This window comes from Molossus molossus, unplaced genomic scaffold (assembly GCF_014108415.1).
Source record: "Molossus molossus isolate mMolMol1 unplaced genomic scaffold, mMolMol1.p scaffold_m16_p_4, whole genome shotgun sequence".
NCBI lineage: Eukaryota > Metazoa > Chordata > Mammalia > Chiroptera > Molossidae > Molossus > Molossus molossus.
In genome coordinates this window covers 26,693,750-26,716,397 of record NW_023425377.1, presented here as the reverse complement: position 1 = coordinate 26,716,397, position 22,648 = coordinate 26,693,750, and the positions used below count along the sequence as shown (strand labels likewise).

The 22,648-nt window shown below is 39.1% G+C and overlaps 1 protein-coding gene across 2 annotated transcripts in view; it reads left to right on the top strand.

Annotated features, from left to right (window-relative positions):
• Positions 1-4,292: 4,292 nt before the first annotated feature.
• The window catches only part of RBM27 (RNA binding motif protein 27), a 91,567-nt gene continuing 73,211 nt past the window's right edge, over positions 4,293-22,648 (top strand). Inside the window, exons 1-3 of one of the 2 annotated variants that reach the window (XM_036240553.1) lie at positions 4,293-4,513; positions 17,261-17,379; positions 18,782-18,906. In XM_036240553.1, coding sequence (XP_036096446.1) covers positions 4,455-4,513; positions 17,261-17,379; positions 18,782-18,906 — 303 coding nt within the window. In that variant the 5' untranslated portion in view covers positions 4,293-4,454. The remainder of the gene's footprint in view (positions 4,514-17,260; positions 17,380-18,781; positions 18,907-22,648) is intronic. The other variant, XM_036240554.1, reaches the window with a different exon arrangement.

Sequence of the window (22,648 nt, the reverse complement as noted above, 5' to 3'; positions counted from 1 at the left end):
TAGAGCGAGAGGGAGAGAGGAAGAAAGAGAGAGACAGAAACATTGATGTGAGAGAGACACATCGACTGGCTGCCACCCATACGACCACAATCAGGGCGGGAGACAAACTGCAACTGAGGTACATGCCCTTAGTGGAAATCGAACCCAGCTCTCTCTGGTTCGCAGGCCGACGCTCTAACCGCTGAGCCAAACCGGCTAGGGCTCATATATAGATTTTTATGTGTGAACATAAGTTTTCACTTTTCTGGGATAAATGCCCAGGAGTATAATTGTTGGGTCATATGGTACTTGCAGGTTTAGTGTTTAGGAAAAATAATAAAAACAATTTGTTTTTCTGAGCAACTGTACTATTTTACATTATACCAGCAAAGAATTTGTGATCAAATTTCTTTGCATCTTTATCAGCATTCAGTATTGTCAGTATTTTAAATATGAGCCACTTTTATAGTTATATAGTGTGAAGCAACTTTTAAAAACTTATAACACAGTTCTCTTAGGAAAAGAAATCTACATTTTCATAACAAAGAGAGACTATCAGATTGACTCATTTGTAGGCCAATTCACCTTGTCTTTGTATAACTAAGATTCAAGTGACTTTTATTGAGGTGACTTTTCTCTGAGCCAGCTGGACTGCTCCAAGTGACTCAGACTCAGGAGAGACTGATATTTGATGGTTGTATTGTTTAATTAAATGATCATCTATAAATGAAGAGTCAAGATAGGGCAAGTATGAGCTTCCTTGTTAGTAATTCTACCAAAGCTTAGTTTAATTGTTTGTAAGGGAAGCACACTGTGATTGTAAATTTCACAGAGAAGATTGGAAATGACTCTCAGACTCTTTTGTTGTACATCTGGGACAGCTCTGACCACAGGGTAGAGAATAAGGACAAACAAAACAAAACAATTTGTGGGCACCACCTACTCTGATCCTGGAAGGCCTATGTACCCCTGTCAACACTTGTGTGAAATCTCATTGTTGACAATTTTTCTGGTTGAGGTCCAGTTATCCTCAAGCCAAGAAAGGAAACTTGCCCTGAATAAGGATGGTTTAGATGTCTGTTCTTTGTAGTCACTCTCTCTTCGGTGCCCCATATTAATAATCTATCTTTTCTTAGATAAATTGACATTTCTTTCTTTCTCCTCCTGTGAAGATAAAACTGAGAAAAAATAAATCTTTGTTAAGTAACCATTTTATCATCCACCTTAATTAAGGAAAGAACATTTGCCTGGCTGGTGTGGCTCAGTGGTTGAGTGTTGACTCATGCACCGGAAGGTCACTGGTTTGATTCCCAGTCAGGGTACATGCCCAGGTTGTGAGCCAAATCCCCAGTGGGCGGCATGCAGGAGATAGCCAATCGATGTTCTCTCTCATGGATCGTTCTTGGATGTTTCCATCTCTCTCTCCCTCTCCCTTCCTCTCTCTCTAAAATCAATAAAGGAAAATAAAAAGGAAAAAAAAAAAAGAGGAAAGAACATTTACTTAAAATCAGCCTTACTCTCTATTATTCAAGAACAGTGCCTAATAGATAATAAGGGGCTCAACACACATTTGTTGAATTACTTTTGAATAAATCACATATTTCACATTTCATTGTCTGATAGTGAGATAGTTAAGTGAAGGTTATAGATATGGGCTTTGAAGTCAAACACACAGAGTCAAAGCTGGGCCTTTCCATTCATTAGCTTCATGATCTTTCTGGGATGCAATTTTCTTGTCTGTAAATATTGTTTACTATCCAGGGGTACTTTGAGGATGAGTGGCAATAATACATTAGCACAGGGCATGTACTCAACAACTTTGGCTATGATTATTATTGTTTTTTTAAAGTATTTCCTTTGGCAGCACACTTTTTTTTTCTTTATTGATTTTAGAGAGAGAGGAAGGGAGAGGGAGAGAGAGATAGAAACATCGATAAGAGAGAACATCGATTGGCTGCCTCCTGCAGGCCTCCCACTGGGGATTTGGCCCACAACCTGGGCATATGCCCTGACCGGGAATCGAACCAGCAACCTCTTGGTGCATGGGTCAATGCTCAACCACTAAGCCACACCAGACAGGCTGAACCAGCTATTTAGCAAATAAAATGATCTGGGCATGGCAGTGGGATTGACTATATTGTGTCCCCTTTCCACTTCTGGAAAAGCAACTCTCCAACAGATGCTACTTTTTCAAGGTACGGTTTGGGATTCAATATCTACATTCAAAGCAGTAGTCCTAATATGTATATAACGTATTCAGTCTAGAAAAGTAATATAAAAACATCACAATTTGAAAAATAGAGGAAAGAGAAAAAATATTTTTCAGAGTCCCCAAACCCAAACATTACTATAGTAATCATGTCTGTTATACTCCCTGTAACATGCTTGGTTAAATAATGCCCTTGGTCACCAGAATGGCAGTATCTTAGCACCCTCACCCTGCGAAATGCATTCTATAAATACACTTGAAAAGTACTTTGAAATTCTTGCAGAGGAGTGATTTATTGCGATAAAGGCAATTCATGTTCCATTTCTTTCATACTATCAAGTTCCTGTCTAGCCTTAGGCCTAATCAAATCACTTTTACTTTTCTCTCTTTTAAATTTGTGTCATTTTGGCACAATACTTTATTTCTTTAGGGGAAATAAGTAAAGGAAATAATGAAGATAAGCACAAAGAAAGAAGGGGAGGAGGAAAGAGGGAAGAAGAGGCAACAGTTGGATGGGAGAAAGATCTGGGCTTGTTGTAAGATCTGAAAGCTTCTCTGCTCCATCTGCAGATGTGTGTGTTCTGGTTAAACCAGTCAGTCTCTTTGTGCTTTTTCTTCATTTGCAAAATTGGAGAGAGATATCAGTGAAGGTGGTTCATTAGAAGATTTCTAAGTGCATTTCATTTTTTATTACTTTATGTCAGGGTGTGCATAAACTGAAGCCAGCAAGCCAAACCCTGTTGGCACCTGTTTCTGTACACTTGTGAAGTGACCATTGGTTTTACACTTTTAAATGGTTGAAAAAAAAGAATCAAGAGAATAGTATGATGACATGTGAAAATTATCTAAAATTAAAATGTTCATGTAAGTTTTATTGGAACACGGCTGCAGTCATTTGTTTACAAGTTTACCTATAGCCTGTTTCATGCACAGGGCAGAGTTGAGAAGTTGCCAGAGAACTTAAGGCCCACAAAACTATTTACTATCGAGCCCTTTACAGAAAAAGTTTACCTGCTCAATATGCATATAGTATACCTGCTTATTTTGGGTTGACCCATCTCTTGTATATAAGGTCTTTGCTCATCAGGTATTTTTCAAAATATTATTATAACGCATAATCTCATAAACTGTCCAGCAACCTAAGAAGAGGGACTCAAGTTTGTTTTGTTCACAATTAGAATCCTACTGCCTCACACAGTGCATGCATATAGCAGGTGCTCGGTATTTGTTGTTGAATATACATTTTAACACCAGTGCAAAGCCAATTTCAAAACTCCATAAGGAACTTCTCGGTACAAACTAAGTTGCCTATTTCAGTAATTTAGATTAAAAAAATATATATATTTTTATAAAACTTTTTGCTGACCAAAATCCTCCCTGCAAAAACATCTCCACTGAATTTTAAAAATGCAATGAAAAGAGAATTAAAAAAAAAAAACTGTAATAGATTTTTCTGCCTACATAAAGCACATATGAAAAATACTGGTACATTTGAAATGGCCTCAGTTTTTTACATCCGTGCGCCACGTTTTAAAAATGACGGCTGGAATCCAAGGAATGGTTGTCAGAAACATTTCTGCGTAATTCAAGCAGAGCGGCAAAAAATACAAGCATGTGTATTGAGCAAAATGAATGTGTAAGAAAAAAAAGGTAAAATTTTGCATTCCTTGCAATGTGAATGTGTTGCATGTTGTGTTGCAGATTTACTACAGCTGAGTCATTTCGGGACATTAGTGCGTGTTTCCAGGAAAAAGGAGAGGAAGGAACCAGGCTGAGGGGCTCGTCGGGTTCCCCCAGGCACTCCCAGCAGCAGACACCAGTATTCCGCGGCGGGCGGCGGCGTGGTCAAAAAAGGCGCCGCGGCCCCTTTAAGAGGCACAGCACCTTCTCCAAGATACCATCTTGCACCAGGAGTTCACGTAAGCTCTCCACCTACCTTGATCCAGCCCTCCTTAACTGGGTACGACTGGCCGGCGGGGTGAACGAGCCCTCTCATTGGCTTTGCGTGCACGGCCCTCTGTCTTTTATTGGCTCTAGTGCCCGCCACTTCGCGCTATCTCCCGCCCTCCTGAGCCGTTGGGCTAGGTTGAGTGAGGGCTCTTGGGTTAGTTCCTGTTAGGCCCCGGCCGGGGGAGTAGGTTGAAGTCTCGTAAGATGCCCGGTGGGCTGGGGCACCGGGGGCTGTGAAGAAGGTGTGAGGAGGCGACGCGTGGAGACCGCGGCAGGCCCGAACGAGAGCGGCGGCCGAGCCCGCCTTCCCTGCACCATGCTCATAGAGGATGTGGATGCCCTCAAGTCCTGGCTGGCCAAGTTACTGGAGCCGATGTGAGTGAGCCTGGCTGGGCCGGGGCTGGCGAACGTGGGCGTTGGGGGCCCGTGGGGGCGTGGGGGGAGGGGAGGCGGCGTGAGGGAGGGCACAGAGCCGGGGCCGCCGTCGGGAGGTCCCGGCGTCGTCTTCTCAGTAGTACTATCACCATTGTGGGGGGGAGGGGAGAGAGGAGAGAGAGCCGGGGGCATAGAGACCGAGTGGCTGTGGGGCCTGTGGGGAAGGGGGCGAGGGCTTTAAAAATCTTGGGGTGCTCGCAGGGGTAGCAGGAACAGGGAGGGAATTAAAAACAAACATTGCTGTTTGGGAACTGCGAGGGATAGCAGGGCTATCGAGGGGTTTTTAAATGTGAATGTTGGCATCTTGAAGGGAATAGCAGGATATCGAGGGCTTTACAAACAATATTGTTCCGGAACCAAAAGATCCAGAAGCAGAGAGTATCGAGGGCCTTTTCAAAACATGAGGGCAGAAAGGGATGGGAGGGACATCGAGGGCTTTATAGCGATTAATGATGAGCTCTGAGAGTTCGGAAATATTAAAGTACTTGAAAAAATATGGGGTAGTTGAAAGGGAATTGTAGGCATTGAAGTATTTGGGGGAATTATTGGGGAGCTGATAAGTATGATAGCGAGGATTTTAAGGGACTTAAAAATGTTTTTGAGTTGATAGTACTAGGAGAACTGATTAATTTTAAATACCATTGAGGGTTGGGGAAAATTGAGATTTTTATACGTTTGGGGGTTGTAAGGGCTATTCTGGTATCTAATATTATTGTTGGAGGGGCTGAAGGGTATGTATACCTGCAGCATCTTGCTATATTCAGATATAGGGTATTGGTGGCCTGAAAGGAGTGATAGAAAGAATGAGTTATGGAAGTATTGTTGAAAGGTGTAGGGTTGTTGTTGAGGTGCTGAAAAGAATGAGGGGCTTGTTTTAAAGTAAATATTTTGGGTCGTATTAGGGACTCATGAAAAGGAGAGGAGAGGTACCAACTTTTTGTTTGTTGTATAACCATTTTAAAAGTGTAGTAGTGTGTATTTGGGACACTGAGGTATATATAGCTGATCTCTGAAACACATCTAGAGAGAAGGCTGGGGGGGGGGGCATTGAAGAGAGATATCATGAACTGTCTTGGGAAAGAAGGCGTGAAAAGGAAAGGGAAAGGATAGTTTCCTGCCCGCTCTCCTTTCTGCTGCTTGTCTTCCTTTTGGAGGTGAGGGCTTTCTGGCTGAAAGAAGGGGTAGAGGAAGAGATGGGCAGGCTTTGATTCATTAAATCAGATCACTTTAGTGGAAATACTGAGTTTTGCGAGGTGGAAGTGAAGAGTAGTTTGGGAGGTGTGTAGGTATGGTGAAGTTGGGGTTGTTGAGAAAGCTACTTCCCTGTTTATTTTTTAATCCTCCTGAGAAATCTTGTTAACCAACTTCTGTTGTTTTGCTACTCCTCCTTGTGAAGGCAAGATGTATAAGGGAGGCAACATTAAGGGAATTTTGAAGTCTGAAGTGTATTTGCATTATGAAGATGAGTATGTGAGTAGAGCAGAAGTATGAATAAATGTATACTAAGGGCTGCTGAATTTTACATTAGTGATGTAGGTGTAGTTAAAGTGAAAATGACTTATTGACACACTTGAAGGTTGGTAGAAGAATATGGGCCTCCTGAAGTGCATCATACTTTTTCTACAGTAGAAAGTTTTGGAGCACAAAGATGGAGATGGATTATGATGAAGGTGAGAAATAATAAAATTGATTTAGTAAAATTGACCATATTTGGAAAAGGCTGAAAAAAAGAAAAAAGTCTGTGTTTAAGAACACAAAAAAAAAAACAAAAACTTACCTCTTGCTTTTGTACACCTGCTGTTCATGTTGCCTTTGTGTGTGTGTGTGTGTGTGTGTGTGTGTGTGTGTGAGAGAGAGAGAGAGAGAGAGAGAGAGAGAGAGTTTTTCATACAAGCTCTGATTTTGTTTATTGGTAGAGAACCTTTTAAAAGTTTTAAATGTATATTTTATGTCTTGGATAGAAGGTGACAAGTTTTAATATTATAGTTAGTTGCTTTTTTTTTTAAAGCTCCCTAAAATGTTTTACTCTAGATAGTGTTTTTTTTTACCCCCCTTAATGTCAAAATTTAGTTTGGGTAGGAAGTTATATCTAAGGGTCTTTTCACTTGGCTTTTTTAGCTGTTTATATAGGTAAATGATCGTAGATATTCAGTAATTTTTATGGGTAAAAATTATCTTTTTGTTTTTTTAAATCCTCATCCGAGGACATTTTTTCATATTTTGTTCAGATAGAGGGGGGGGGGGGGAGAAACATCGACGTGAAAGGGACACATCGAGTGGTTGCCACCCACATGACCCAACCAGGGTCGGGGACAAACTGCAAGCCAGGTACGTGCCCTTAGCAGGAACCAAATCCAAGTCTCTCTGGACCACATGCAGGCTGATGCTCTAACCGCTGAGCCAAACTGGCCAGGGCTAAATATTATCTTTTAAAATGATTATTTGAGTTTAGTTTCCCCATTTGTTTTGAGTTTATGTTCAACTTAAAGTACATATCATGCCTCTTTTCTTTCTGTTCTCTTCAGTGTTTGTTACTTGTTTAGGATTTACAAAGATCTAGAATTACTATAACTTAGACTTTAACAATATAGTGGTGTTCATAGAATTAGAAAATTAAATACTTATTTTTAACTCACATAAGTAATGGTTTTGGATGGAAGGGTTTATAAGAAATAGTAAATACAAATATCACATGTATTTTCATTCTTAGTATGTTCTTATGGGAGATTATTTTTTGTTTGTTTAGCTATCCTAAAATGTAATAAATGATATGCTAAAGAGGGTTGTATTTGAAAATTTACTTTTTGCATATTCCAGATTTCAGAAAATTTTCATGGCTGATTGGCATGTTGCTACAACACAGCATTTCAGAGCAGTTGTTAGGCTTTCAGATAAATGTGGTTGCAGTGCATATGCTGGAATGGTACTGTGGCACGTGATTCCCCACTGCACTTTATTATTCAGCTTTCCAGTTAACTAAATTTATAACAGTTTTTATTTTTTAGGAGATTTTAAGCATATTATAGTTTATTTATGGTGAAATGAAAGCATGTAACGGGATATTTCTAAACCAATCCAGTTTACATGTGATTATTCCCTGTAGATAAGTTAGAAATACCATGTGCTGTTAAGAGCTCATCTCTTACCTACCACTCCTTTTGTAGATGTGGGACATATCTATTATTTGTATTAGAGGAAGACAGCCTGGAAGAAATTACTCCTTAACTGTCTGGGAAAAACCCAGGACCACTTTTTTAAAAAAATATTTTTATTTTATTGATTTTAGAGAGAGAGGAAGGGAGAGGGAGAGACAGAAACATCAGTGAGAGAGAACATCAACCAGCCACCTCCTGCATGCATCCCACTGGGGACTAGGCCCACAACCTGGGCATGTGCCCTGACTAGGAATCAACCCTGACTAGGGTCAGTGCTCAACTGCTGAGCCACACCAGCCAGGCCAGTACCACTTTTGTTGGCAATGCAGTAAAGGGGAGAAAAACCATCTTGGTCAAGAAGTTTCTATCTCTTTTCCTAGTGCTACATAAACAGACTGAACTCACAGATCTTATTTGGGGTCCTCATCTTTCCTCACTTTAATTTTTTTTTTTTTGGTACGTGCCCCTAACAGGAACTGAACCCGGGACTCTCTGCTCCGCAGGCCAAGGCTCCAACTGCTGAGCCAAACCGACCAGGGCTCTTTTCTCACTTTAAAAATATTTTAGATATCCTGGCTAGTGTGGCTCAGTGGATGTGCTTCGACCTATGCACCAGGAGGTCGCTGGTTCAATTACCTGTCAGGGCACATGGCCAAAGTTGTGGGCCCAGTCCCCAGTGTGGGGCGTGCAGGAAGCTGCTAGTCCATGTTCTCTCTCATTGATGTTTCTGTCTCCCTCTCCTTCTCCCTTCCTCTGTCTCTAAAATCAATAAAGAAAAAAACTTTAAAAAAAATATCCTAGATAACCTAGTCATAGAGGCTATGTAGGGATTATGTACAATTAGGAAATATTTCGGTTGCTTTCAATCAGGAATAACTGTTCATTTTAAGTATGGGAACCTCTTAAGTAAGGTTCTAAGTAAACCTTGGGGATAAATGAATCACTGAATAAATTTCTGCAAGTTTAGTGAAAGAAAGTTCAGGCAAGCGTTCTCAATAACATGCATATCTACCAAAAATGCCTTTAATGGGGAATGTTTTAATTTCTTTATATTATATGTTAAATATGTATAAACATATGCAATTCACTGATGCTTGTTTGGCTTATTGTAAATAATTAGTCTTTTTAAAAAAGGGTTTGTAATACTTTTTGGGAGTTACACCTATCCATCCATCCATTCATCCATCTTAGTAGAGCATCGTTATGTGAATCAGGCCATTTAGTTTGTAGTTCTGTGTCTTCAATTCACTGTGTGACTTTGGAGAAATTGTCTAACCTTTTCCTTTTAAACAGAGTTAATTTTATTAGCCTTTTACCTACCTTACAAACATGGTTCGAATACTAATGATGCAGACTTAATAGTGCTTTATGTACCTCAGAGTCATTAAATATAAATGAAATGTCATGGTTTTGAAATATGAAAATATACTAAACTTTGCAAAAGTATTTTACTTACTCTTAAGCCCCACTGCCACTTACAAAATGAAAATCAGGCTCAGCTCTGTGGCTCAGTGGTTGAGTGTCGACCCATGCACCAAGAGGTCGCCGATTCAATTCCCAGTCAGGGCACATGCCCAGGTTGTGGGCTAAATTCCCAGTGGGGGGGGGGCATAGAGGAGGCGGCCAATCGATGTTCTCTCTCATCGGTGTTTCTCTCTCTCCCTCTCCTTTCTTCTCTCTCTAACATTAATAAAGAAAAAAATATTTTAAAAAACACACAAGCCTTGGCCAGTTTGGCTCAGCAGTTAGAGCTTCGGCCCGTGGTCCAGAGAGACCTGGGTTCGGTTCCTGCTAAGGGCAAATACCTCGGTTGCAGTTTGTCCCAGGCCCTGGTTGGGGTCATGTGGGTGGCAGCCAGTCGTTGTGTCTCTCTCACGTCAATGTTTCTCTCTCTCGTCCTCCCTCTCTCCCTGTTGCTCTATCTGAAGATGAATGCGAAAGTGTCCTCAGGTGAGGATTAAAAAATAATAATAATAAAAGATAAATTTAAAAAACACATGAGCCCTGGCCGGTTTGGCTCAGCGGTTAGAGCATCGGCCTGCGGTCCGGAGAGACCCGGGTTCGGTTCCCGCTAAGGGCGCGTACCTCGGTTGCAATTTGTCCCCGGCCCTGGTTGGTCGTGCGGTGGCAGCCACTCGATGTGTCCCTTCACGTCGATGTTTCTCTCTCTCTGTCTCTTCCTCTCTCTCCCTCCCACTCTATCTGTACAAAAAATGGAAAAATGTCCTCAGGTGAGGATAAAAAAAAAAAAAAAAAAAGAAAAAAAAAAAAAAAAAAAAAACACATGAAATGACAGAGCTAGAATCTCATTGGGGGCTGCATAAGCAGGAACAGGAATTGCTAGTGCAAACCATAGTCTTGATATGCAGTTTCTGTGAGTACAGGCCATATCAAGGTCTTTTTAAGTGTCTGGGACATTGAATATATTGCCATCTCTGGTGGAAAAGGCAGCAATAAGGTTCACAGACTGAGATTATTTTATTGGTTCATATTTATTGGTTCATTGGTCATGGGGGGTATACTTTGTTAACTCCGGAGTGTTTACATGCTGCTATAGATTTGCAGTCATTATCAAGTTAAACTCTGACTAGTAATCTCTGCAGTTGCTTAAATGGTAGGAAAAATGATCACCTTGCAGCTGTTAGACCTGACCTCCCTGATAAATATACTACTTGGGTGAAGTGAGTATTTTGGAGGTATGTTCTTAAGGTTGCGAAGTACTGATAATTTTCTAACCTGTACTTAGTGGCTTCAAAGAATTAGTGTGCCTCTAAAGTGCTTGGGACTTGTTTAAGGAGACCATTCACTGTTTCATAGAAAAGGACATTATTTTGACCAGAAGACTTCTTGGCAAGTTTTAGTATACTAAGTTAAGAACATATTTGTTCTTATGTCTTTTGGTCTGACTCCTAAATATGTCTGACTTCATTCTTCCTGGCCCAATTGCTATAGGCTAGAAGCCAGAAGTTGCTTTTATAGCCCTATGTTTCCTACCAATGTTTCTCATCCTCTCACTGTGTTGTCTTTACACCATTATTAATGCCCTTTTTAACCATTTGTTATTTTGTACTGTAATTATTTGTTTTCACACCCATCTCTTGGCCAGTGACTACAGGGCAAAGTCTTTCTTGCTCAAAGTAATTCCATTACCTAGCAAGATGCTTGGCACTTAGTAAACATTCAGTAAAATGTTTAGATGGATGCATGTGCTCATATGTATATTTAGGTTGATGGACAATTACAAGAGTAAGATTTTTTTTTAATACGGTAGACCAGTTTTCTGGGTATACTTAGTTGGTGATTACTGCTCTGGGAGCCATAGTCCAAATATCAAAGTGATGTTTGCAGTTGATGCATGCATATATATTTTTTCCCTCCAAAATAAATTTACGGGTATTTTATTTCACATTGTATTCATTCATGAAAACCCTTAATTAACTAAAGGACAAATGAAAGCTTCTATTTGAAAAGAAGTAGAAGTACCAGTAATAATTACTCACTTATACTCTTTGATAAAATCAGCTCAGATTTTACTTATTTTTCCAGTAGTACTGTCTTATCAAAAGAATAATCTGAACACATCTCAAAGGCAGACTTTTTGTTTGTTTTTTAATTTATTTTTTTGTAAAATAGAAATGAAAGCATTATTGCGTTACAGCAAATATAGAAAGGAAAGAAAAGAATACAAATGTTGGGGTATATTTATTTCCAGTTTCTGTTCAGTAGCTGGTACCAGACTCAAATACACAGTTTTATTTTTTATAAAGTATTTTTTTTTCTTTATTGATTTTTAGAGAGAGGGGAAAGGGGAGAGAGAGAGAGAGAGAAACATTGATGAGTGAGAACATCAGTTGGCCACCTCCTGCATGCCCCCTACTGGGGATTGGGCCCACAACCGGGCATGTGCCCTGACCAGGAATCAAACTGGTGGCCTCTTGGTGCATGGGTTGGTGCTCAGTGACTGAGCCACACCAGCCGGGCTCATATACACAGTTGTTTTAATCTTGCTATCTCCAAGTGACTTTACATCAGAAGCATTTTTCATATTTGTGTATTGTTTCTATAACCATTACTTCAGATGCCTGTCTTATAAACATTGAACAATAAGAAAGGTTACCTTGACTTTACCTTTTCTGTTAAAAATAATGCTGTTTTTATACAGTAAACGTACATATTTTTAGTGTCTCTTAGGTACCAGTAGTATTTGTTGTATTTGGCTTTATCCTGAGACTGGTTTCCCATAAGTAAAACTACTATGCAAGTCAAGGAACGTGAACATTTTTTTTTTTTTAATCCTCACCCGAGGACATTTTTCCATTTTTTGTTCAGGTAGAGTGGGAGGGAGAGAGAGAGTAAAAGAGAGAGAGAGAGAGAGGAAAACATCAACGTGAAAAGGACACATGGAGTGGCTGCCACCCGCATGACCAACCAGGCCTGGGGACAAACTGCAACCGAGGTACGCGCCCTTAGCGGGAACCTAACCCAGGTCTCTCTGGAACTCAGACCGATGCTCTAACCGCTGAGCAAAACTGGCCAGGGCAGAATGTGAACATATTTAATGGTTGTAGATACACATTAGGATCAGGAGGTTTTTTTCCCCCTGTAGCCCAATAGCATATTCATTAATTATCTCACCTCTGAAACAAAAATTACACAAAGGGCCCTGGCCGGTTTGGCTCAGCGGTTAGAGCGTCGGCCTGCGGTCTGGAGAGACCTGGGTTCGGTTCCCGCTAAGGGCGCGTGCCTCGGTTGCAGTTTGTCCCCGGCCCTGGTCGGTCGTGCCCTGGGTGGTCGTGCGGGTGGCAGCCACTCGATATGTTCCTTTCACATCGATGTTTCTCTTTCTCTCTCTGTTCCTCTCTCTCCCTCCCACTCTACCTGAACAAAAAATGGAAAAATGTCCTCGGGTGAGGATAAAAAAAAAAAAAATTATACAAAGGTAGAACTTAAAATTGAGTCTATATTCAGAAATACATGGATTTTTTTCCTGACAGTGAAAAAGGTTTAAGTAGTCCTGGCTTTTTCCTGAGATAAATAGACTATAGTGATGTTTTAGTGGTGTTTCTTGGCTTGGGACCTAACATAAGGAAGGACCTTTACTCTTAGATTTTGGGATTGGGTATATGCCTGAAGTCTGTAAAGCTGATGTACTAGTTCAGTAGATTTGTCATACACTTGCAATGGAGATTTCATTAAGGAAGAGAAAAACAAATTTGAGGTTTTTACATATGAGACATTTTTAGGGTGATATTTTTGTTAACTTCCCCTGATAAAAATTAATCCTAATTGCTTTTTATTTTTTAAATAACTTAAAATAAAAGTTAGGTGATTGAGACATGTTCTTAGAACATTATTATGCAAGATGTGAGTTTTAAGGTCCTTATTTGGTTGAGACTTAGGATGCATTAGGTTGGCATGTAGATATACATTAGAAAAGTGTATATGCTGTGAAATAGATTTACTCCTGTGGAATTGCAGCTGAATTTTAGTTCCACAGGTGTGCTGTCTGCCTGATGTTGAGTAGACCACTTAATTTGTCTAATACATCTGAATTTATCAGTACAATGAATGAGAATTCATTGATTATACTGTTAAGCCTTTTAAAGACTCTTGGAGAATAGTAACTTTAGATAGGTATTATAACCTTTTAAAATCTGTTTGTTGTAATAGAACACCTTTTTTTGTCTAGACGTGTATAACATAGCCATGGATCCAAAATTTTCAAATCTGTTTTTTTCCAAAATATGCTTATTCCTATAGGTAAGCAGAAATGAATTTTCATAAGCTTTTGTTACAAATGAAGAGCTGAAAGGTTTTACTCTTGCTAGATATTACTTCTTGGGTAAGAGAAAGAAGAAGTGGCCTTGCGTTTGGGATCTTAGGCATGCGTAGATTTTTATGGCTTGTTAGGCTACTATTAGCGTGCTACCATAGCTATTATAGTATTGTCAGTTAAAAAATTTTTTTTTCCTTTATTGATTTTTTTTTTTAGAGAGATAGGAAGTGAGAGGGAGAGAGAGAGAGAAACATCCATGAGAGAGAACATCGACTGACTGCCTCCTGCATGCCCCCCACTGGGGATTGGGCCCACAGCCTGGGGATGTGTCCTGACCAGGAATCGAACCAGCGACCTCTTGGTGCATAGGTTGCTGCTCTACCACTGAGCCACACCAGCTGGACTTTTGTCAGTTTTTAAAGATTATATAGTAAGGGGTGGTGAAAGAATAAATAAGAACAAACATAAAGGTACAGAAATTGCTACATAATATTGCCCAGTGTGTTCAGTTGGTGTCAGTTATTATTTCAGACTGGCAGTTTCCCTCCTAGGGCACTTTATGGATATATACCAGGAGCTATCAATTTAAATAATCCCATTCCTTTGGCTATAAACATGCTTTTGTATTTGGTGCAGAATTCTATCAGTTATTAACAGTTAGTTCACTCACATTAAATAAATATTTATAATCTGTGATCACTTTCTTTTCTTGGTGTCTTGTCTTTTTTCTATTGTTTTACCTTCTCATAACTGTTCATCTTGAGTTTTAGCATTAGCACATAAAAATGTATTTCATTAGGAGCAGCCTAACTCTGCATTTGTTTTTAGAGCCTGAATACTAAATATATGTGTAAGACATCTGGGTATGTTTAACCCACCTCATCTATCCAGTAATCTGAATGTTTTGCCTATTTTTCACTAGAATATCCTTATCCAGCATTATACCATCAGGTCATGAGTCTCATTGAAGGTTCTCATAACACCAGAGGAAATAACATTGCTTCTTATTTATTTATTTATTTATTTATTTATATCATCACCCGAGGACACTTTTTCATTCTTTGTTCAGATAAAGCAGGAGGGAGAGAGAGAGAGAGAAACATCGATGTGAAAGGGACACATCGAGTGGCTGCCACCCGCACGACCAACCAGGGCCGGGGACAAACTGCAACCGAGGTACATGCCCTTAGCGGGAACCGAACCCGGGTCTCTCCGGACCGCAGGCCGACGCTCTAACCGCTGAGCCAAACCGGCCAGGGCTAACATTGCTTCTTTATGCCATTCTTTCTTATTTTTAAAAATCCTTTTCTTTCTGTGTTTAGAATATTTTCTTATCTGGGATCTGAACTTTCTAAGTAAAGGTAGAAATGTGATCCTCCTACCATTTGAATGCTGATTAGAATTATATTGTTTAAATATCTTAGTGTTCTCAGGAGTGAAATTAAGTCTACCTACATATCTCTATTTTGAGGTATTTATGGAATAACCAAAGTGCACATGGCATGTGTAACATATTTTTAAAGGCAGAAATGCTGTATATCCATTTTAGAATTCAGTAATTGCCCAGCTGGTGTGTTGCTCAGTGGTTGAACGTCGACCCAAGCACCAAGAGGTCACCGGTTTGATTTTGGTCAGGGCACATGCCCAGGCTGTGGGCCTGATCCCCAGTCGGGGGCATGTAGGAGACGGTCAGTTGATGTTCTCTCTCATCAATGTTTCTCTCTCTCTCTCTCCTCCCTTCCTCTCTTTCTAAAATCACTGAAGAAAAATTAGAATTTAGTAATTGGATTTACTAAGAATCTGTTCATGATTCTCCAAAATGTAATTTATACTTTTTACCTAAGAAAAATTCTAGCTTTCTTTTAAATTACATGTTTTTATTAATGTGTAACTTACCATCTTTGACACTTATAGTCTCTCCTAGTGCACTTTAACCCTTGTCCATAATTTATTTTTATTGGGTCTGAGTTTTGTAAAGTCGACAATCATTGAAATGTGCTCTCTTAGAATTTGGTGCATAAATGTGCATAAATGTTTTAAAAACGAGTCTTTCTCACAAAGTGTTAATACTGATAATGAAAAAATTACATTTTATTGGATTATGAATTTTTAAAAACATAGAAGAGAGTAAAGGTGCTTGTGCTTGATCTTTCTTTTGTTTGCTAATCTCATAAAGTTGTTGGAAATATGATTGATACTCCTGAGCTGAAACTAACTTTCTGGTTGACAATGGAGGTCCAAGGAGTATAGAACAAGATTAGTTGATTGGAATAGTGTTTTACAGGGATATGATCACTTTGCTTGCATATTGATTTTAATTACTGTCATTCTTAGTTTTTTCATTTTACCTTTATGAAGCCACAAAAGATAATGTGTTACTTAAATGTATATTCATGAAGAAAATAGAGTATTAATTATATATATATATTTACAACATAAAACTTTCAGTTCCATGTAATATAGATAAAATGTTAAGTCTGACAGATTGCTATATGTCAGGAGTTGGCAACTCAAGTATCATGTGCTGCCCTGGCATAAGAGATCATATAGGTTGTCAAAGTCAGGTTATTTCTGACTGGGGGAAAAAAAAGGTTAGAAGTTATCTCTTCCACCCCTTTTCTTAACCGTTCTGTTCTAACTCCCAGATCTTTTCTCTCTTGCTCATAGCTACTAAAGTGTTTGCCAGTAATATTTAAGATGCCATCCTTCTAGTGTTCTCACTTAAAAAATTTTTTTTTGTTCTTCATTGATTTTAGAAAGAGAGAAAGGGAAAGGGAGAGAGAGAAAAAGAAACATCAGTGAGAGAGAACATCTGTTGGCCACCTCTTGCATGCCCCCCACTGGGAACCAGGCCCACAACCTGGGCATGTGCCCTGACCAGGAATCAAACTGATGACCTCTTGGTGCATGCATGGGTTGACTCTCAACCAGTGAGCCCCACTGCCTGGGTAGTGTGTTCTCACTTTTTAAAAAAGATCCTTAAGGTACTTACAGAGAAGATTAGCAGTGCAGTTGATCTCCATTTTTGGATGGTGGTGCCTGGGGTTACAGGGAATGGGGAACATTGTCCTGTCACTTTCCCTCCTTCTTCCTCATTGATCCCATGGAACAGATAGCTCCTGAAGACATTGACAGTGTTTATGTGGGCCGGGAGTCAAGCTGAAGCTAAGGGTCAGTTGCCACCTTTTCCTTATTATGTTGAGAAAGTAATAAATACAGATTTGGTTCAAAATTCTGGGTATAATGGGAATAGGAGCAAACTATTTCATGAAAGTAAGGAGGAACGAAAACTCTTTTTTTGTGGTTGCTAATCCTCACCTGAGAATATTTTTCCATTGATTTTTTCGATAGAGTGGAAGGGAGGAAAAGGTGGGGGGGGGGTGGAGGAAGGAGGAGAGAAAAAGAAAGAAAAACATCTGTGTGAGAGAGACATTGATTGGTTGCCTCCCACCCCACCCCTATCGAGATGGGGGATTGAACCTTCAACCCAGGTATGTGCCCTTGACTGGGAATTGAACCCTTGACCCTTTGGTCCACTGGCTGTCGCTGGAACCACTGAACCAAACAGGCCAGAGCAGGAAAGGAAACTGTTACTTCCACTACATGTATGCTGTTTGTTATAATAGTTGCCTGTGTTTGCAGTCACTTTAAAATAAAGTTTTTGACATTTAGTTTTTCAAAATAGGGGCGACTTCATTCATGATACCACATTTGAAAAAACACGTTTTAAAATTTTTGTATTTTCTGTCCAACTAGATGTGATGCTGACCCTTCAGCCTTAGCCAACTATGTTGTAGCACTGGTCAAGAAGGACAAACCTGAAAAGGAATTGAAAGCCTTTTGTGCTGATCAACTTGACGTCTTTTTACAAAAAGGTAATTATTATGGGTTTTCCATCAAGTATTTAAGATTTTCAATGTAAAACTTTTTGATAAAATCTTGAAGATACATGCTTTAAAGGAAAGAAATTGGTCAGAGTCCTTTAATACTTGAATATACCCATTCATGCCTAATTATTTATCATGTATTTTGGCAGAACTGTTTTTACCTTTCCTTTCCTTTTCTATTTCTTTCCTATTTTGAAGCAGTGGTAACTAATGCTTTTTAGGTGAATGTTCTTTTGGGCTTGTGGCAGAGCCTAGTTAATGGTGGGGGGTGGGGGCTGGGGGTGGTATTAACAATTTAAAGATAATGAAGCTGATTATTCTTAGTATTTATTAAGGCACTGAAGCTTTCTGTTTTTTTCCCCTCTTGGCTGGGGCTTTTTGATACCCAAAAAGAGATGAGCATGTTCCTCTTCTGTTTGTGCCTTTAACTTCCCATCTTCTTACCACAAAGTCCTTTCTATAGTGCACAGAGATTCCTCGAGTCCTCCCCTGCTGCTTTTGTGACCTCATTTCCCACCTGTCCATCTCACTATTTATTCTAGCCACACTGACTGCTGTGCTGTTTTTTTCAACATGGCAAATATGTTCCCAGCTCAGGGCTTTTGAATTCTCATTACCCTTCCTTAAAACATGCTCTTGACTGGGAATTGAACTTGCGAACCTTCTGTGTGCGGGCTGACACTCCAACCACTGAGCCACACTGGCCATGACTGAAAAACAAATATTTTGACATTTATGTTTTTATTAAATTCATTTAGTCTCCTAGTTCAAAAAAGTTACAAAATAGAGCTGCTTTTAAGTAAAACGCAGAAAGATACTTTCATATAATTCTCATGCCAAAATTTATTTTTTCAACTGATAAAAAAATATTGTAATTAAAATTTTGAGTAGTCAGTGCCTTTAATCCAACAATATAAAGATGTACCATGAAAAGTCTCTCTCACATGTTCTTCATCTGCTCTCTTCTCCAGTACACATTTTTTGCGTCCTTTCAGAGTTTTTATGCAAATAAAAACATACAAATATTTGTTGTCTTTGAGATCTGATATTATCAGTACTCATTCTTTTCACATCTGCTCTGTATTCTGTATTATGTCTGTCACATTCATTTAAGTAGTCTTTTATTCGTGGAAATTTGGGTTTCCAATCGTTTATTATTATGTCCTAAAATAATCTTGCATATATATCATTTTGTACATCTGCAAGTATGTCCAAAGGATATAAAAGCCCAGAAATGGGATTATCCTCCAATAAGGGTTAGACTCGTTTTTTTAGTTCCACCAACAGTGTATGAGATGCCCCATTTACCTCAGCTTTGCCAGTAGAGTGTGCGTTAACAGATTTTTGGTTTCTCTATATGTGACACTTAAATATTACTTATCTTTCTTAGAAACTTCAGGTTTTGTGGATAAACTATTCGAAAGTCTCTATACTAAGAACTACCTTCCACCTTTGGAACCAGTTAAGTCTGAGCCAAAACCATCAGTCCAAGAAAAAGAAGAAATTAAAGAAGAGGTAATGCAAAGTTTTCTTTTGCTTTTGGGACATCTCAGGTCCTGTTACCAGTGTTATTCTTAGTTGGAAGTTGACCTCTTTATTAAGGAAGTGATTGATTAAAATTTGTGAGGTTTGAGCATGGTACAGATTCTTTTTCAGGGCTTCTTAGTTCCTTGGACTTGAAGAGTTGGAAGAATTTTGGATAGCTTGTTTAGAGATCCAAGAAATGTATTAGTAATATTGAAGAATTCAGAGAAATCTTATCCAGTGACTTTTAGAAAAAGAAAATTTGGTTAAATATGGAGGCTTAACCTGAAAGTAAAGTACTAATGAAACAAGAGAACTCATTAGGTGACACATTTTCATATAAATAGAGAAATAATTTCCTCTTTTTTAACCACATAGAGTTTTTTATAGTTAATGTAATTACAAATGTCACTCTTAGGAAAGAAAAGGAAAAAAATATTTTTACAATGTTGAAATACAAAATGTGATTATAGATGGTTTGAATTGTTTGAATCAAGGAAGAAATTTTATAAAGTTCATTTGTAATTCTTTTATGTATGGATAACAGTGTTTTGATAAGAATATATGTTTTAGTCCTGGCCGGTTTGGCTCAGCAGTTAGAGCACCGGCCTGCAGACCAATGAGTCTCCAGTTCAATTCTGGTCAAGGGCAAGTACCTTGGTTGTAATTTATCCCTGGCCCTGGTCGGGGTCGTGTGGGAGGCAACTGGTCGATGTGTCTCTCTCACATCAATGTTTTTCTCCCTCTCTCCCTCCCTCCAACTCTATCTGAAGATAAATGGAAAAATATACTCGGGTGAGGATTTAAAAAAAGAATGTGTGTTCTCAATTCAAGCTGTATGAGTTAAAGTAGTAGCTCTAAACTAAGTTACTGTTTCATTTGCATATCAGCAAAATGATGATCATAGTATTACTTATCTCTTTGAGGATTAAATGAGATTTTATGCACACATGCACACACATCCTAGTCCAGTGCTTGGCACATAAATGTGGTTATTATACAGAAATATTTTCCAACTTTTGTTTTTATTAATAACTTAATAAACTTTTATTTGTGAATAATTTTATACAATAAAAATTAGAATAGTACCACCAACACCTATATACCATCTACCTAGATTCACCTATTGAAAATTTACCCCATTTTCTCTCTCTATGCATACCCAGAATTATTTTTTTCTGACTCTTTGGTAGGAAGTCAGGTATATTGTGACCCTTCACCTCTGAATATTCAGTGTGTATTTTGTAAGAATACGGATATTTTCTTTAAAAAAATTTTTTTTCTTTATTGATTTTAGAGAAAGGGGAAGGAAGAGGGAGAGTGAGAGAGAAATGTTGATGAGAAAGAACATTAATTGGCTGGTTCCTGCAAGCCCCCCACTGGGGATTTGGCCCACAACCTGGGCATGTGCCCTGAGCAGGAATTGAACTAGCGATCTCTTGGTGCATGGTTCGACGCTCAGCCGCTGAGCCACACTGGCTGGGCTAATTGTCTCTTTTTGGGCTATGCTCAGTTGATGCATTTGTTCTGAGCAGGGTACAGAGGAGCAGATCCATCTAAGAACTAGCCATTTTGACTCTTTTTTTTTTTTTTTCTTTTTTTTTATTGGTACATGCCCCTAGCCGCTAGGGCCTAGTGGGAACTGAACCCGGGGCTCCATGGTCCACAGGCTGACGCTCCAACCGCTGAGCCAAACTGGCCAGGGCTGACTCTCTTTCTTGTTACCCACCTGAAAGAATTTGGATCATTGGAACAACTCATCCTGGTACTGGAAAAACGCTTGGGAGATATGTGCCATGATTTATGAAGCACAGTGCATTTAATATACAGTTGGAATGTTATTTGTAAATTTGTTGTAGTTATAATCGTTTATCAAACCCTGTACCCTGTCTTAGTTCATGAACATGCAAAAGAACAACCCATGAAGATAATAGATTAAAATTCCTTAATAACACTATACCATGATCATCTAAAGTGTTAGGTAGTTTTCTGAGATCCAACACATAGATTTATGACTAGAAGTGTGAGAACGTCTGGTACAGTTCTCCTCTCTCCCCTTTGGTTTGTCTGGAAATATCTTTGTTTCATTTAATTTTAGAAAAACCTATTATAGAAAATTTTCAACAGACATCAAAAAGAGATAGCATATTATAGTGAATTCCCATGTATTCATCACTCACCCCTAACAACCTATCAACCCAAGACCAGTCCTGCCCCTATCTAAAATGGTCTGATGAAATGGGGGGGGGGGCCTCAAAACTTGTGTGGCATGACAGGTTAAGATAATGAATTAAAACTTCTTATATATGTGTATAATGATAAGACTTCTAATAGATGTGAGATAGAAAAATTCAAGTCAGATCAGGCCGGTGTGGCTCAGTGGATTAAGCGTCATCCTGTGGACTGAAAGGTCCCGGTTCGATTCCCAGGCAGGGCACATACCCAGGTTTCAGGCTCAATCCCTCGTAGGGGGTGTGCAAAGGGCAGCCGATTGATGTTTCTCTCCCACATTGATGTTTCTATCTCTCTCCCTAAAAAAAAACAATAAAAAGGTATTTAAAAAAAAAAAAATTTAGCTCTGGCCGGTTTGGTTTAGCGGTTAGAGTGTCGGCCTGCGGTCCAGAGAGGCCCAGGTTTGGTTCCCCCCAAGGGCATGTACTTTGGTTGCAGTTTGTCCCCAGCCCTGGTTGGGTCGTGCGGGTGGCAGCCATTCGATGTGTCCTTTTCACATCGATGTTTCTCTCTCCCTTCCTCTCTCTCCCTCTCACTCTATCTGAATAAAAAAATGGAAAAATGTCCTCGGGTGAGGATTAAAAAAATAAAAATAAAAATAAATGTTTAAGTCAAGTGGACAACAAAGAACAAATTTTCAAAAAAATTGATTGATAGAATTTAGAGAAAGAGAGGAAGGGAGGGAGAGAGAAACATGTTTGTTGTTCCACTTATTTATGCATTTATTGGTTGTTTCTTGTATGTGTACTGACCGGGGATCAAACCCTCAACTTAGGTGTATTGGGACAAGCTACCTGGCCAGGGCAAAAACAACTTTTAAAATTAACATGCCCAACCCTGGCCGGTTTGGCTCAGCGGTTGGAGCGTCAGCCTGTGGACCAGAGAGTGCCGGGTTCGGTTTCCGCTAGGGGCGTGTACCAAATATAAAAAAAATAAAAAATAAACTTAAAAAAAATTTTAAATTAATGTGCCTGGTCATAATCTGATTCTATAAAGAAATCTACTTTTCATAGTCTTAGAATAATAGGATAAAAGTAGGTAAGAGGGTTTTGGTGTATGAAGTTTACATATATATTACAAATTCAAGAAATATAAGTCAATACCATGCCATATAATAACTTATTTCAGAATAAAAGTTTAAAATAATTTTGGAAAAACATGTTGACTACAGGAAGTTGTGTACAACAAACATGATGGTTTTTATTGTATTCAGAACTGTGCAATCTATCACCATGATCCATTTTAGAATATTTTCATTATCCAAAAAAGAAACCCCGCTACCCAGCAAATTAAATGGTTTTGACCTCAAGACTCCTGGAGCTGAGGGACCTCAGGAGACCAATGCAGCGAGTTTTAGAAGCTCCTACCAACCCTAATGTTTGCTGCTTTCACAAAGGAGACTTCATTAAAGACTGCAGTGACCTGTGGACGTCAGTTGAACTCTCTAAACAAGAAGCCATCATCTACCCACTTGTGTAGGGTGCCTCTCTAAAAAAAAAAA